The 17,301-nt window shown below is 39.5% G+C and overlaps 1 protein-coding gene across 6 annotated transcripts in view; it reads left to right on the top strand.

The window, feature by feature from the left end:
- Window positions 1–4,230: 4,230 nt before the first annotated feature.
- NOL4 (nucleolar protein 4) overlaps window positions 4,231–17,301 on the top strand; it is a 406,054-nt gene continuing 392,983 nt past the window's right edge. For all 6 annotated transcript variants that reach the window (XM_060118818.1, XM_060118817.1, XM_060118814.1 and 3 more), the window contains exon 1: window positions 4,231–4,494. In XM_060118818.1, coding sequence (XP_059974801.1) covers window positions 4,231–4,494 — 264 coding nt within the window. The remainder of the gene's footprint in view (window positions 4,495–17,301) is intronic.

Here is a 17,301-nt window from a genome sequence, read left to right as displayed (position 1 = left end):
TGGAAGAAATTTTACTTTCATAATAAAATTATGTTGATTGTGTTTCAAAATTTGGATTATCCTTCATTAAAATATATTTTTTAATATATATTACAATTCTGATATAGTAATTTCTGACTTCCTCTCCCTATAAATGGCATGCAGAACCCTGGGCCAGGGCTTAGTGATTGGTATTCAAATATAGGGGTGAAGAGTCACTTTTTTGGAGAGAGATGCTCTGTAGAGAATCAATTCTGAAGAAAGTGTCTTGGGGGAAATGCCAATTAAATTCCAGGCAGCCTGTTCAATGAATAATTTAGCTGAAGGAAAGGCTCAGTATGACCCTTTAGGTGGAGCTGGGAAGAACTTCTAGAGAAGTTAAAAGTAAAGGAGAGAAATGATTCCAGAGTGAGTTGCTGAAGCAGATTTTAGATATTTCAGGTGCTTATGCTTTTATGTAGATAAGATATGGTAAAAGATGTTGACCCAGCCCGCCAATTAATAATGAGTACAAGTACAGGACAGAGCACACTGGAGACCAGAGAATCCACAGGGCTCTGAGAAACTTGGCTCTCAAAGTCCTAGAACTCTCTTTTCCTTTAGTCCAATGTGAATACTCTTTCAATAGTTAAAATTTACCTCTTCCTTCTAAAAAGAATGTCTTACATGATCTCTTTCAATTTTGTAGGTTTTTTTTGCTTACATACAAAATCTAGTTAATATGACTAGGGGTTGATGACATATTTGTTTGTATTCTGTGAATCCTTTATGTCTCAAGGGCTCTAATTTCCATACACTGGCGTGTCAAGTATAATCGTAAATAGAATGAACATGTGTATGTGGTCAGTCCCTATGATTTCCTTAAGTGGGGCCCAACTTCATCCAAAGGACACCCAGCAAGAGGCAACAGGAATGGCTAAGAATTATGCCTGCCTGCTTCTTCCTTCCTTCCCTTCCTCGTTTTTCCTTCCTTTAGTAATTAACTAACTTAGTATATATTTATTAAGTACTTACTGTGTGCATTGTTCATTGTGCTGGAGTTACTTGGAAAACAAGAAAATGCAAACTCTCAAGAGTCTTCCAAGCAAGATTCTATTTGAATATTTAAACATACTTACATGAAAATATAAATATAGTACGAGGAGCAGTGCAGTTCTTGTGATCTAAAACCATGTTTTCCAAACTATAGTTGCCAGTCATCCTTTGATGGATCATAAAATAAATTTATTGAGTTAGGACAATACTTTACCAAATAAAATAAATAGGAGAAAATGGCAAATAGTGTGTATTGCATGTAATAAAAAATACTTATTTCATAAAATTTTTGGAGGACAGATGTATGTATGCACTCTATGCCAAAGTAAAATATGTGTCTTACTATGAGACAAGGTTAAAAAAATGTTTGAAAGACTCTATCCAGAGGAGTTTAGAGAGGCAGATTACTTTAATTTGAATAAGTCAAGGAAGGAAGTCTTTCTGGTTCTGAAGGTATTTGAATGAGGCTTAGAGGAGGTGGGGTGACTTTTCAAATGAAAGAGCTACGAAAACGAATTCTAGAATTGCGAATTCAGCTATAACCGTAAGAGAAAGTAAACTCTATAGAACCAACTTAATCTTGAATGAATGACCACCCTGTGACCAACTATATTTCCAGAATCTCCTAGGAAACCTATGACCAATATACCAGAAAATCTAGATCTCTTGGCTTGGAATCATCCTCCGTCTCTGATATCACAAGGGAAAGTTTTAAGAGAGTTGTTCCTGTGAGGTATACCACATTTAGAAGGGTGATGGAAAATACTATTCTGTCCAATTGTTTGTTCCAAATATTTATTTAAGATATTGAAAAAAAATTTTAATGTGAAAAGCCTAAAGGTAAATACCCAATTCAATAAACTGAAAGTGATCCTTCCCTTATATGTGATCCACTTGTGACTTCTATTGGCCGGTGGATTCTTTGAGCTCTACCGGTCTAATATTTATTGGGCAAAAAAAATTCAAGGACTCAGGACAACTGATTTATTTTAGCATTTTCTTTTTGATACAAAAGAAGGGAATAAAAAGAATAAAAGCAGTCAAGGTAGCCTCTAGAGGAGGAGCTGTCGTTGCAGCAATCTTGCAAGTTAATGAGAATTCACCCGGGACTCTAGAGCCCCCCAGAGAGGGGAGAGAGGAGGAGATGGGGAGGGGGGTGGATAACAACTCTTCCTTTGCAGCTGGCCCTCTCCCTCATTTGTTGCTCCAATAAGCAGTAATTAGGTCCTGAGCTAATGGTGTCAGCTGATCTGCTGTTTTTAGGCTAGACCCAGAGGAATCTCCATGGAAACCCTGCTGGAGTCGTCCCCCCACCTGGATGCTGAGTGCTCCTTTCCGCCACCTGGCTGCCGCCGGGCCCGCTGCTACCTCCTCCTGCCTCTAACCTGCAGCCTGCAGCATGCGCACTGCCCCCGGGATCCCTAAATGGGACAATTCTGTCCGTGACGTCAGCGCCCAGCCGTCTCCACAGAAACTTTTGTCCCATTGGCCAATCAGAGAGCTTGGAAGGGCCCGGGGAAGGGGGGGCGGGAGGAGAGGGGAGTGGGAGGGGTGGGGGTGAGGGGAGAGGCGAGAGGTTTAGTGTGTGGAGCTGCTCGCGCTCCGCCTGGGCTGTCAGTCCCGGCTTCAGCCGCCGCGAGACCTTCCCGGAGACGCGCTCACACACGGCGCACCCCCTGCACACCGCACGCCCTCGCTCCCTGGCTCACACACACGCACACACTAAGCCTGGCCGAGCAGGAGCCACTGACCATTTTGCAAGTGCCGGGACCAGCTGCGGCGCACTGGGTACAAACACTCCGCGTTCCCAGTCGGGGCTTTCGTCTTGGAGACCACGACGAGGGGCGAAGGTGGGCTAGGACGCGGACCCGGCGCTGAGCACTGGTCGGGCCGCCTTGCTGGCAGAGCCGCCTCCCGGGACGGGCGCGGGCCTCCGCAGAGAGTAGAATAAAGAGGAGCGGCCGCAATCGCAGCGCGAGGAGGATGGGAACTCTCCTATTCCAAGCTCTGTAACAAACGGATGGAAATCCTGAATGGAGGAACAGCTGATTTCATTTGCTTGAGAAATCGTCCGGAGGAACTCATATTTGGCTACTCTGAGCTGTGGAGGGGGTGTCCATGACGTGGCAGGGGGAAAATAGACATCCGAAACCTCCCGTGTGAACTGCAAACTGTAACCAAGCAATGGGAAAATGATACCTCGCTATATTCTAATTTCATGCAAAAGGTTTTAAGCATCTGTATCATAAACTTACTTCTATGCCTTGTACCCAGTTCGCCAGAGACCAGAGGAGTCCTGTCTGGGGGCCCCATCATTATCCGGGAGACCCGCCGCCAGCGGCCTGCCTTCGTTTAGCCACATCCCCCTGGAACGGATATCTGTTTGGGGTACTACAGGCTATCCTATAGAACTATGGCCAAATCTTCGTGAATGCTTTGCTAATTCTGGGACTTAACTCCTGGAACGTACCTCCGGGATTGGAATTTAGCCTAAATGCACCTGAAGAAATGACATTTTATGCCGCTTTAAAAATACCTTAAAAATTTCCTGTGTGGCAGGATTTGATAGGTTTAACAACATGACAGGTAAGAACTTTCTCTCTTTCTAGTCCCTGAACGCCCCACGCAGGGAAGGCCGAAGCGGAACTGGACCCTGGAGCGCTCTCAGGCGCTCGGCCGGGCAGCTGCTTTTGAGAGAGGCGCAGCCCTCGCTCCTGGGCCGTGGGGCCGGAGGCTGGGGAAGCTTCTGGGACGCGCGCGGGGAGGCGGCGCTGCGCTCCACCTGCCTGCCCCGGACACAGCCCCGGGCGAGGCGTCGAGGGACCACCCCAAGTCAATAGTGGGTTTTTAATAAACCAAGGAATGGGATTTTAATTATTCAAAACCCAGCTCCTCCGGGCCAGATGCTGTTAGGATGGTCCTACTCCCACAGTATTAAAGAGACCCATCACTAAGAGGACGAGAAAAGCGTCCAAGACATCCGTCGCAATTACGAACGAACCAGAGACTTGGTAGCACAGGGCATTGATCGCTGGTGCCCAACCGACCCTCCTCCCCTCTCCCCATTCCTCCCCCCACCCCGCCCGAGGCAGGCTCTGGCGGCGGCCGGGACCTCGCGTCCCTACATCGTGGCGGGAGCTGCATTTTTCATGAGCCCGGGGTGAACAGGTGCGAAGTGCGCTGGGAGCATCCAGCCGGCGGCCGGGAGCAGGGAACATGGAGAGTGAGCGCGACATGTACCGCCAGTTCCAGGACTGGTGCCTCAGGACTTACGGGGACTCAGGCAAGACCAAGACGGTGACCCGTAAAAAATACGAGCGGATCGTCCAGCTCCTCAACGGCTGCGAGTCGAGCTCCACGGACAACGCCAAATTTAAATTCTGGGTCAAATCGAAGGGTTTCCAGCTGGGCCAGCCGGACGAGGTCCGCGGGGGAGGCGGCGGCGCAAAGCAAGTGCTCTACGTGCCCGTCAAGACCACGGTGAGTGACTCGCCTTCCTCTGTTATTCGTCTGCCCGAGCAGCCCGGCGCGGGTGGGGGGGGGTGGCGGCGGCGGGGGGGGGCGAGAAAGGGGGAGCCGTGAGCCAACGTTGGCTCGTTTGCCCCCACCCTTCTCAACCCCCTCCCCAAGTCGTCCCCAGTCGCGTGAGCCAGGCGCGTTTCCCCCAACGTGGAGTCTTTGTGGTCCTTTATTTTAAAGCGGCAGCGCACCTTCAGAGCGCGCAGCCCTCCTGGCCTCCGGGCTCCCGGACCCGCTGCTGGAGATTCCATCCCCTGGTCGGGCGGCGTCCCGCGTCCTCGGGCTGGGCCATTGTCCCACGTCCTTCGCTGGGCGCCTGGCGCGTGTCCCGCCTTCGCCACCGCTCATAAAGGCCACGCTGGAACCCCAGACGCACGCTCTGATAATAGACGATTCTGATCTATAGTCTACAGTGTCTCCTTATTGGCACAAAGCCCAAACGTGGCGCTGGTCGTGGATGTGGGGTTTTCCCCCGGACACTATCAGGTTTTATTGTTAGACCGCCGCTATTGGGAGACACCGGGCTGTCCGATCGCCTTGATCACTCCCGGAGATCTTACCGCGACTATTTAGATTGTAGATTAGGTCCTGGAGATTCCTCCTCCTATTTCCCCCATTCCCTTCCTCACTTCCCCCTTTCACAAATAAAGCCGCAGCTACACGATGAACAACAAAGCGAGATGGGTTTGGGCGCAATCAAGTGGTGTACGTATTTGTTCCTTATTCTGGGATGGCTCTAGTCTCATGGCCACAAAGCTCTAAGCCCAGGCGCTGGCTTTGAGAGCTCAGTATACCTCAGCCTACTAGGCAGAAGCTTGTGAGGTTGGGGAGCGGCGGCAGCGTCAATTTCCTTTTTAAGGAGATGGGAACTGTGGGCTACAAGTAGGATTACAGATCAGATCCGTAAGACCTCTTTCTTCATCATGCTAGGTGGGTACTCGTCTGGAGTAGGGGTGGGGGAGGGTATCTGGCATCCTGTACATTTTTGCCTCGCTTTCGGGTTTCTTGAGCATTTGCTCCTTTTCCTCCCTTCCTTACTGGCCACTGTTTCTCGTGCAGTATTCCTGGAGGATGCTAGAAACGAGATGCCTTGAAAGCTATTCTTCTCTATCAAATGGAGGTATATTCAATTGGAAATATGTGCATGAAAGGTTTTTCAAAGGATTATTTGGAGGACTCTTTTATGTTTGGAAAGCAGTTTATGGTTTCTTGAGATTAATTAGGGGTAGTTGTTTGAAGGGAGTATATTTCTCTTGAAATTTATATGGAAAATGGGACATGGAAATAAAGGTGAAATGGAAACACACATAAAAGTTCTGATGTTTTTTAAAAAAATGTACCATTGTTGGAAGGTTTCTAGAAGGTCGATCTATAAATGCAGCCTTCTCTTTTAACATGTGGCATTGCTTAAAGACAATGGTGAGATTGCTTTACTAAGTAATGAGCATGGATGAACTGAGGTTTATTTACATCTGGATGAGCCAGAAGTTTGTCACAGAGAATGAAGTGCTTTCATTCATTTGTATTGGGAGTAACATGAAGAACCTGATTTAAAAAAATAACTTACTGTTAGACAAAGTAAATTAGAATTCACAGCATATGAATATATTTTCCTTTGGGCAATATGGGGCTAATTGATGAATAAAATAATCATTTAAGATATATTTACCTGAATATGATTTAATAATTCTACGTCTTTTTAAATTGCTAGCTTGGGAGTTTGTTTTTCATTTTTTTTTTTATGTTACACTTCGGCACCTCTGTTTACGTGTCAGATAGCTTCACTTGTGTATTGCTCCAGTGAGTTTATACTTGCATGGATTTGGTTACATCCACTGTATGTATAAACAGGTGTGCCTTTTTAAAACATTAATTCAAAATTCTAACGTAAATTCTGTAATAGTTGTAGAGGCGCTAAGATAAACATGGATGCCAGTAATTCAAACCAGCATTCACATGCTCAGATACCATATTTTCATTGAAAAATTAATGCAGAGTTGTTAAAGAATTGCTGCTAAGACATCTAATATAGAGTAACAACTCCAGGGTTAATTATAAAGTAACAAGTGTGTCTCTTTTCAGTAAGGATTCCATATAGCTAGGGGAGAAAATGTAATCCTTCAGGTGATGTTCTTGATAGTGGTTTCCCGTGTAGTATTTAAGAGCTCTGATCTTCATTCAGACCCGTTTGGAAATGTTGCAGATGTTTTTAATTCATGAACTCTCCTATTGCTGTTTATGAGATTTTTATGCTGCTCCTGACATAGAATTATAGGCTCCTCCTTCTCTGAGAGGCAGCCAATCATCATTTCAATGAGTTAAAAAATAAAGATCCCCTTTTATCATGTGTTTCCCCATATCTCAAAATATTTCTTCCTTAAAAATATGTTGATTTTTCTTTATGATAACAGGAGTGCAGTCACCAGAAAGACAAAGAATATCTTTTTCTTTTCATTCAAAGGCATGTATCGGTTGAAAGAAAGTACTGTATTTGAATGGTATTTTCAAGTAGACTAAGAATCATGCTAGCTTTTTGAGGCTTGAAGGTTCACGGCTGGCTTTGCTCTCATTGAGAGAGATTTGCGCCTGGTGTTTCAGTAACCCACTGTTGCCGGTAATTAGACATCATTACTACTGCAAAAAGGGAAAGAGAGAAGGGGAGAGGACAGGCTGGGGCTAATTAACTCCTTGTGTTTAATGAAAGAAAGGGAGACTGATAGCAACTGGGAGGTCGGACTAGAAGAGTGCAGACACACCACACAGACTTAACTGAAACAGGACTATCTTTCAGTCTGAAAGAAGCTTGGTTCTACCTCTTGTTTTTCCAAAATAACATATGTAGCTTTGCAAATACTTTCCCCTCTGAAGCCTAAATATAACTGATGATAAAATCAAGCAAGCGACAACTGACTTAAAAATGTGGAATATTGGAGAAGATAAACATGCCCTTTAATATTTGTCCTGGCCATGCCTAACACTGAGGAGACATATCTGTCACTGTTTAGATTACTGTGTGGCTGAGGAGATACTGTTTGGTCACCAAGCAACAACATCCTGCAACTCAGCCATTTTAGGTCTGGAGTGGGAATGTGTGTGTGCACGTGCACACGTACACACACACATATGTAAGGTTTGTTGAGCATTGCATCTAAGTTCTTTTCCACGCTACCACTATTATTTTTATGTTCCTTCATTAAAGGTGTGAGAAATTTAGAAGTATGAAATTATGAATAACTTAAAAACAGTTCTGAAAAAGATATAGCAAATGCCTGACATTGATTAGGAAAAAAATGTTTAATCAGTGACTGTTTAAAATTAGCATTACTATGGTTACTCTATTTTATGTCTTTGATAATTCTAGTTTAGTTTGTTTTTAGAAGCTTTGCATACTCATTGACATTTTGTTTTCTGGCAACATTAGGTGAAACATCACATTTAAAATGTAAAGCACCAGAGCACATTCTACCACTTGATATTAGGAAAGGTAAACTTAGAAAAGAACCAGAAATTTCATTACAACTTTTCGTTAGTAATATTATTAATGTGTTAACGTGTATTTTTTTTTTTTTTTCGGTACACGGGCTTCTCACTGCTGTGGCCTCTCCCATTGTGGAGCACAGGCTCCGAACGTGCAGGCTCAGCGGCCATGGCTCACGGGCCCAGCCGCTCCGCGGCATGTGGGATCTTCCCGGACCGGGGCATGAACCCGTGTCCCCTGCATCGGCAGGTGGACTCCCAACCACTGCACCACCAGGGAAGCCCCTAACGTGTATTTTTTAAAAAGTCGACTGCATTGTATAAAACATTAGGAAATTCAGTAAACTCACATTTCTATTTTTTTTTCAGTCTTAAGCAAACGAGGTAATGAATATCCAAACTGTAAAATCAAATAATGTGAGCAGTGCTTTTCTTGACCTGTATTTGTAGGAACAGACACTTTGGCTTAATTTTGTTTTTACCATTCATGTGTATTTTTTCCCTTGGTAATGTATTTTTTACCATTCATGTGTATTCCGCTAGGAAACATAAATGAATCTTTCATCCAGAAAAGAAAATGCATTATCTCTAGTTATGTCATTTAAAAATGATGATTTATTCAGTTCTGCAATCTGTAGCCTCAGATTTCATATTTTCTTGCTGTGTATAGTACTAATTGATTATTGTACCGTGATTAGAATGAATATTCATGGACTGGTTCATACCCAGTTACTGTTTTTTTAGTTCTCTGACTATGGTTTTTGGTTATTTTTTATACCATGTCAGAGTGAAGGAAATAGTACATAAGGAGTCTGTATACATTTCCACTTGGCCTAACCCCATGCCTGAGGCACACATCATATGTATTGGGCCTTGATCTAGAATTTGCGAAAGAAATTCTAGAAAACAAAGCTGAGGGACATGCCAGCTATACATGATGATACTTTGTAACTCTGACACAGAGACAAATCATAATAGTAGTCACTGAGATATGAACAATTTTTTGCTTATCTCTTAATACTTCCATACTAGTGGGAATTGCTATTGATGACCAATGCATTTTTTTCTTCATTTAAGTATTTTGGGACACTCTCTACCATAGGTCTCTGGTGGGGGGAGGGTTAAAGAGATCCCAAGTATGATTCTCAGCATTGTGGTTTATAAGCTGACTTTAGTGGTTCCTTGTGAGTTGTTGGGAGGGATAAGTCATCCATGGCAAGTCCCTAGCACAGCGCCTCCTTAAGGCTCTCAGGGAATGTGGGTAACTTTACTAGAGGCCAGTTGGCCATGAGGATTAAGGGGCAAAGGGCTTGTAGAGATAACCCCCCTGAGTTTTTTTTTTTTTTTCGGTACGCGGGCCTCTCACTGCTGTGGCCTCTCCCATCGCGGAGCACAGGCTGCAGACACGCAGGCTCAGCGGCCACGGCCCACGGGCCCAGCCCCTCCGCGGCATGTGGTATCCTCCCGGACCAGGGCATGAACTTGTGTCCCCTGCACCGGCAGGCGGACTCTCAACCACTGCGCCACCAGGGAAGCCCCCCCTGAATTTTAGGAGGAAATCAGACCCTCTTAGTATATGAGGACTATCCCACACTTACTTCCGAAGATACCAGTCCTTGACTTTTCCATTGGTTCTTCCTTGTCTTGCTAGTAACTATAGTGGAGGTGAGGGGCAAGACTCAGCACTCATATATATTCCCTCTAGAAACCTCCTGAGCCAGCGTAGATTCTGCTTGTCAAGATTTTAACTCTAGACTTTCTGCGTAGGATAAAGGAAAGATGAGGAAGGAAATCCAGGGATGTGGCAACAGAACTTCCAAAGTTTCCATCTCCATGTCAAGATCGTAAAGACCTTTCACTAATAACTGTTGTATTTGCCAAGACTTTTTATATCTAACTGGGAAAATTAAAGTGAATCTAATGTGTTTTAGGTTACGTTTATTTTCATAGTCCTGGGATAACAAGATAAACTTCATGGATGGCATGGATGGCAGGAAACATGGTATAGTGGGCAGGGTATAGATTTTAGAGCAAGATTTAAATCCTGGATTTGACATTTACTGAACCTGTTAATTAGGGGAAGTTTCTTAACTAAAGACACAGTTTCTTCTTTGTAAATGTACATAATATTACTTGCCTAATTAGTTTGGGATAAGAATTAATAATCATAATTCATACTTCCTAAACATATAGCATATATAGCATATGCCTGGCACATAGTAAATACTAAAAGACAGAAGCTGTTCTAAGTATTAACAAAGCAAGAACACCATGATGTAATTATAATTTGTGTTCTGAAGTAAAAATCACACTGTAACAGAGTTAAAATACAAGATACATATATATGTATGTATTAATGTATTTTTCACATATTTATTCTGCCTACTCCATTTTTAGAAAACAGAAATGACTTTGTCTTCTTAAAAGTGATACATTCTCATTATTTCAAAAATCTAAGGGAAAAGGAAAAAAATGCTAAAAATTCATGCTAATCTCTTGGCCACATATAACCACCATTAGCTAATTTTGAACATGATTATAGATGTCCCTCTAAACATGTATGCCAAAAGAAGATGAGACATAATGATTGATAGTGATACTGTATATGGACCAGCAAAAGTAATTTTCTGAAACTAGTATGATAATTATATGCTGATTTAAGTAAGAAGAATAAAATATAATATTACCAAAATACAACAAAAGAAAAAGAAATACACGAAATTCAAAAAATTGCTAATAAAGGCTTCTTCACAGAGGTATTTATTCCTAAAATTAATAGAAAAGATTAAGAAAAACATTGAGAGTGAATTACATTTATTTTTTCAACTACAGACTTCAATTTTATACCATATAATTCACTTTCTCCAATGGTAGGTAAGAGACAAATATATTTTCACTTCTCACCTACTTATTACTTACCTCCCTGTTTATAATCGATTACATTGATTATATTATAATTGTTATATATCTGATTGTATTATATCAGTTATATTATCTAATAGCTTTTACTCTCAAGGTTTTTTATATTTATGTTATAGTACGTAATTTGCTTCTTACAGTTATTGATATTTTCCTTTGCTGTACTCAAATGCTTATCATCCATTCTTTTACCTGGTTTTCTTTACTTCTAAATTCTTTGATTCATCAGTTGATTAACTGTGATTCCTGATCATCTTTTTTTTTTTTCTAAAGAAGGGTTCCTGTGTTCTATTCTTTAAGGTTTATATGCAATTGAAAATATTTGTCCTTTGTCTTTGTACCTAAAGAGCAACTTAGCTAGGTGTCATTTCTTCATTTCACTCTTTCCACCAGGCATTATAAATATTGTGTTAGCTCTGTTAAAATCTAAGGCAAACCTGTTTTCCAGATTTCATGGATTGTTTACATAAGTATCCTTGAGGTTAAATAATTTCACTAAGATATGTCTTGAATTCCTTTTCTCACTCTTTCTTTCTCCTGAGTAATGATACTCATGTCCATGGCTTCAGTTGTGTCTCTGTTCTGGGGACTTACTGCACATCTTCTGGGGTTCAGATCTGTGTTTTGGGTTTTCTACTAGAAGTGTCCATCAAGATATTCCAAAGCACCTAAAATTAAACAAATTCAAAAATGAATTTTTCTTCTCTCCATTCCCCCATCCTAGGTCCTCCAAGCTGACCTCTTTTGAAAAAAAAATTCTTAAAAAAATTTTTTTTCCATGGGTGGCAACACAATTTGCTTACCTGTCCAAGCCAAAAATCTGTGTGATATGCTTGATTTCTCCCTTTTCTTCCCTCCTTATAGTCAGTACTTGACAGTGTATTGTTGATTCTACCAACTTAATATCTCTTGAATTGACCGACCATATTCTTACCACACCATACCATGCAGTATGTCTATTGCTTGATAATTTGGTAATTTTTCCAAAACCTGTTTTGAAGGAAGGGAGTGCACAATGTGTAATACCTCACTGGTGCTCAGTATTAATGGAATAAATGAAAATCACCTCCCAGCCCAATACCACAGATGGGAACTTCTTATTTACCACCACACAACTAGTTTCATGGCCATACTGGGAACTCTTTTTTAAAAAAATATATAATTATTTTTTTAAATTGTGGTAAAAAACACATAATATATATTTTCCATTTTTACATGTATAAGTGTATGGTGCAATAGTATATGTACATTGTTGTGCAACAGATCTCCAGAACTTTTTCATCTTGTAAAACTGAAACTCTAGAGCCAATAAACAACATTTTCCCTTTTCCCCTTCCCTCCAGCCCCTGGTAACCACCACTCTACTTTCTGTTTCTGTGAATCTGACTACTTTTGATACCTCATATAAGTGGAACTACACAATGTTTGTCTTTTTGTGATTGATTATCTCACTTAGCATAATGTCCTCAATATTCATCCATGTTAAAGTGTATGACAGGATTTCCTTCCTTTTAAAGGTTGAATAATATGCTATTGTATGTATTTACCACATTTTGTTTATTTATCTGTCAATGGACATTGGGTTGCTTCCACCTTTGGCTGTTGAAAATAGTGCTGCTATGAAAATGGGTGTATGAAGGGTGTCCCTTCAGGACCCTGCTTTCAATTCTTTTGGATGTATACCCACAAGTGTGATTGCTGGATCACATAGTAGTTCTATTTTTAATTTTTTCAGGAACTTCCATACTGTTTTCCTTAACAGTTATACCATCTTATAGTCCCACCAAAAGGGCACAAGGATGGGCTCTTTTTAAGGCTGAGAAACTAGTGACTTTGCTTGTCATCTAGAGCTCTTTAACAAGCATGTTTTTTCTTTAGGCAATAGCAAGTATTGAATGTAACATGATTAATAATAATGTTATAATAATGCTTTACATTTATCAAGTTCTTAATATATATTGGTTAAAGATTGGGCTAATACCTTTAAAAAATGTCCCCTTTAATATTCACAATAGTCCTACAGTATGAACACTTTTCATTACATACTTGAGAAAATTGTGGTTTAAGTTAAGATAACTTTCTAAAGTCACACAGCTTCTAAGTGTTAGAGCTGGGATAAGAAACTATTTCAGTGGGATTCCTAAGTCCTTGCTTTGGTCTCCAAACTTTCAAAATAATGCATTCCAATGATTTAAAAAATTAAATATTCCCACAGTATGTGTATTTTTATAAATTACATATACTTCTGTATCAGTACTTAACAGATAACACATGTTCAAAAATATAAATATATAAGGCTGATATTAAATAGATATAAACATACATTTTAACATTTTTTCTTCATCTCAGTAGGTCATCTCTTGCGTTCCCTGGGGTGTGCATATACCAATTTGGAGACAATTACTTTAATCCCTAGTAGAGTGTTGCCTCATAGTAAATCATTTTGGTTAAGAGCTTACACTTCAGCTAAAATATCACCTCCTCTCTTACCGGGTGGGGTGCCTCTGTACTTAATCAACACAATATTAAAATAATTTCTTAGCCATTCAAATCCATGACATCCATAAAATAGATACACGTTTGCTGTTGGTTTGGTTGAGGTGAGAGTTTATTTCATCAAAAGCAAATTGAGGAGATGGTACACAATCAAGAATAGCTGAAGTGAGGGTACAGTGGAAGTTGAAGTTGGAAAAGTAGGCTGGGGCAAAATCATTGAAAACCTCTACTGCCATGTTAAAAAGTTTGATCTTCATTCTATAGGGAATGGCAGCTACCAAAAGTGTTTGAGCAGGGATGTTATGATTTAGGTCTTATAGGTAGGGACTTGAGGTCTCTCCTTGGTTTATGCTGCAGAATATAAATCAGTTGAATAAAGAATAAAAGTTAAATAATTTCTTTGGTTCAATATATTGTTTGAAATATTATAGTTATAAATAACTGTTATACAGGTATTGAAATCAAATTATCAAGCAGTAACTCAATATAATACAATAGCTTGATATTGTTGTGTAATTGAATCATGCTGTACAAATTTCAGATTTATTAATCCAATAAAATATTAAAAATAGGATTTGTGAAATATAAGAAAAAATAGATTTAAAGGCATTTAAAAGGAATATGGATCAAATCATCTTATAATAAACTGTTCTTTTTTGTTTTTGGAGTTGAGGAGAAGTAATTTTTGACCCCTTAGTTGTTACTACATACACAACTACAAAGATTTCCCAGAGAAATCCTTCTAAAAACCCAGGGGAGATCTATACAGAATACTTATTTAAGCACAGACCTTTTCAAAGTAAAGTTACTGTTTCAAATATTGCTTAGAATATGGAGTTTTATACTTTAAGGCAGTATTCTAAATCTTACTCCAAGTTGTTTCTTGCTCAGACATCTGTGATTTTAAATCCACATGCCAGTCTCTGCCACTAAGCGTCTTCCCTATGATTCTTCAATTTTCGTATACTGTGTTAGGCAGGATTCTAAGATAATTCCCAAATAACCCTCACACTTGTTTAATTCCCTTTCCTTTGAGTGTGGGTGGAACTTGTGGATATGATGAGCTATCATTCCCATGATTATGTTATGTTATATGGCACAGTTAGCTTGAAGAAAGGGGGCTCTTTCAGGTGGGTCTGACATAGTCACTTTAACCTTTTAAAAGCAGAGTTTTTTTCCCCTGGCTTATAGCAGAAGAAGTAGAGAGTTTCAAAGTCTGAGATGGATTCAATGTAAGGGAGGTTCTCTATTGCTGAGATGGAGGGGGCCATGTGGTTAAGAGCTGAGAGCAACCTCTAGGAGCTGAGAGCATGCTTTTCCAACAGCTAGCAAAACAATGGGGACCTAAGTCCTACAACCACAAGGAACGGATTCTGGTGACAATCAAAGGAAGCTTGGAAGTGGGTCTTTCCCTAGTTGGGCTTCCAAATAAGAATGCAGCTGTCTGACACTTGATTTCAGCTTTAAGAGAACCTGAGCAGAAGACCCAGTTAAAATGTGCTGGATTTTGGACACACAGAAACTGTGAGATAATAAGTTTGTGAAGTTTTAAACCACCCAATTTGCAGTTATATAGCAAAAGAAAACTAATACATAATTTTTTGGTCTAAATTTTCCAAAAAGCATTTGCTCAGTTAAAACAACTTTTAAAAAAGCATATTTGACTAATATTATTTGTGGTTAAAGATACAACTGGGAATAATTTAAATGATATTCTTGCCTAATGCCTAATGTGTTGCCATTTTAATAGTTTTTGATGAGATGGTCCATAATTTAGTGAAATATATAATTTCTAACAGATCATTTGAAATATTTAATGATTGATCACATTAGGAATATATATATTCCTAATAATACATATGCATATGTATAATATACGCATGTATATTGTTTTGATTTTTCTCAATGTTTTTACTTAAAAATGTTTTATTTCATTATCTTCCATCATATATTCCATTATATTCCATTCTGTCTCCTAAATAGAATATGAGGTGTCTTACAGTTTTAGGTTTTTCATGGGAGGATAGAGATAGAGGAGTGCACATATCAAAAGACATTATTATTCACATAATTATATTAATGTATGTTTAAGCATTCTTGAATATATAGAGAAAAATAACAAAATATAGCATCCACTATCATTTATTAGAAATAACTATTCTATAATTTTATTTTTTAATTATTATTTTGTTATAATATTATACCTTATAAAGAAGACCTGCCTAGTATTTGGGGAATATAATATAGAAAATAATATTAATAGGTATATCTTCTTCTGTTAAGATATTAGCTGGGACTGGAAATTATTTTCCCCTCTCTTATGTTGAGAAGAGAAAATCTTTATTTTGATTTTTTTCCCTTTTTCTCTATCTGAGGTTTATTCAAGTCTCTTATGTTCCACTCTTCCTAATTTTAATCAAGCATTTATCTGTGCTAGTTATTCTCACAGTTACAAAGCTGTTAGAAAACTGAAAGGTTGAAAAGCAGATTCGGAATATAAGTTCAGGAAGTTGGAAACTTCATTTTGGTAATAAGAAAGAATAACTTGTCTTACAGACAGAGAGTGGGTGCTTTTGTCGTTAGTAGTTATTTTCCTTCCTTTTTAAAAGTTAAAATATGTTTTCAGAAAATATTACTTGAATATTTGGGTCTCATCATTATATATAAAGATAGTAGTCATTGAGATAAGGTTGGCCAATATTTCTGAAATTATTATTTTTCTTTTGGTTGGATGCCAGTGTGAGGGGGTACAGAGAGGATACTTACAGGTGAACATGACTGCAGTTACCAGATGGCTAGAGGGCTTTAGGGGTTTAATCTAGGAACATGAGGCAAAGCTAAGTGACATATATGAGGATCTAATGTCTAGCTTGGTCATAATAACACCATGCTCTAACCAATTGACCTAACTAGATGTGATTTTCAAATCAAGGCTAGATGGCATTTTGCTTGAAAATATAATAAAAGATCTCTTAATAGAACTTCACTAGTGAATTAACCAAAACTCTCTCTTCCTAGGGTGTGGACAGATTCATTCACAGTAGTCTACCCTATAGTTACTTATACCTTGTGCACATAAAATTGAGTTGTGTGCGTATTACTGGTTATGTTTTTCCCACATCATTTTTAGTGAATTTCAATTATTATCATAAATGTGATTTAAATATTTCATAAACTGATTAATTGAGTGCATGAACTTAAATTCAGTGCTTTAGAAAGTCTCAAAATAAATGTTAATTGCTAAAAATCAATTAGGAAAAATAGAGAAAAAAAGAAGAAAACTTAGGTTTCTGCACAGCCTAGATTACTTTACAAGTAATAACTAACTTCTCATTCTACTTTAAAGTAACTGAAACTAGAAGTCATAGACAATGCATTATTGGGGGGCTTATATACTTGGAATGTCAATCCGTAGACCCATACTTAAAGAGGAGATCTTTGTCTTATCATAAGTTTAACAAATAATTATATATTAGCATGTATTAAATGAAAATTTGATATTGAAGTGTGTGTAGATCATCTTCTCTGCCTTCCAACTTTAGCTTTTTTTTTAGTCATCTATTTTATTTTATTTTATTTTTTAATTTTGCTTCACAATACTGTGTTAGTTTCTGTTGTACAACAAAGTGAATCAGCCGTATGCATACATATATCCCCATATCTTCTCCCTCTTGCGTCTTCCTCCCACCCTCTCTCTCCCACCTCTCTAGGTCATCGCAAAGCACCGAGGTGATCTCCCTGTGCTATGCTGCTGCTTCCCACTAGCTATCTACTTTAGGTAGTTTGGTAGTGTATATATGTCGATGCTACTATCATTTTGCCCCAGCTTCCCCCTCCCCACCCCAAGTCCTTAAGTCCATTCTCTATGTCTGCGTC

Source organism: Mesoplodon densirostris, chromosome 15 (genome assembly GCF_025265405.1).
Source record: "Mesoplodon densirostris isolate mMesDen1 chromosome 15, mMesDen1 primary haplotype, whole genome shotgun sequence".
Taxonomy (NCBI): Eukaryota; Metazoa; Chordata; class Mammalia; order Artiodactyla; family Ziphiidae; genus Mesoplodon; species Mesoplodon densirostris.
Note: the sequence above shows the minus strand (reverse complement) of the source record. Positions and strands in the feature narration are given on the sequence as shown.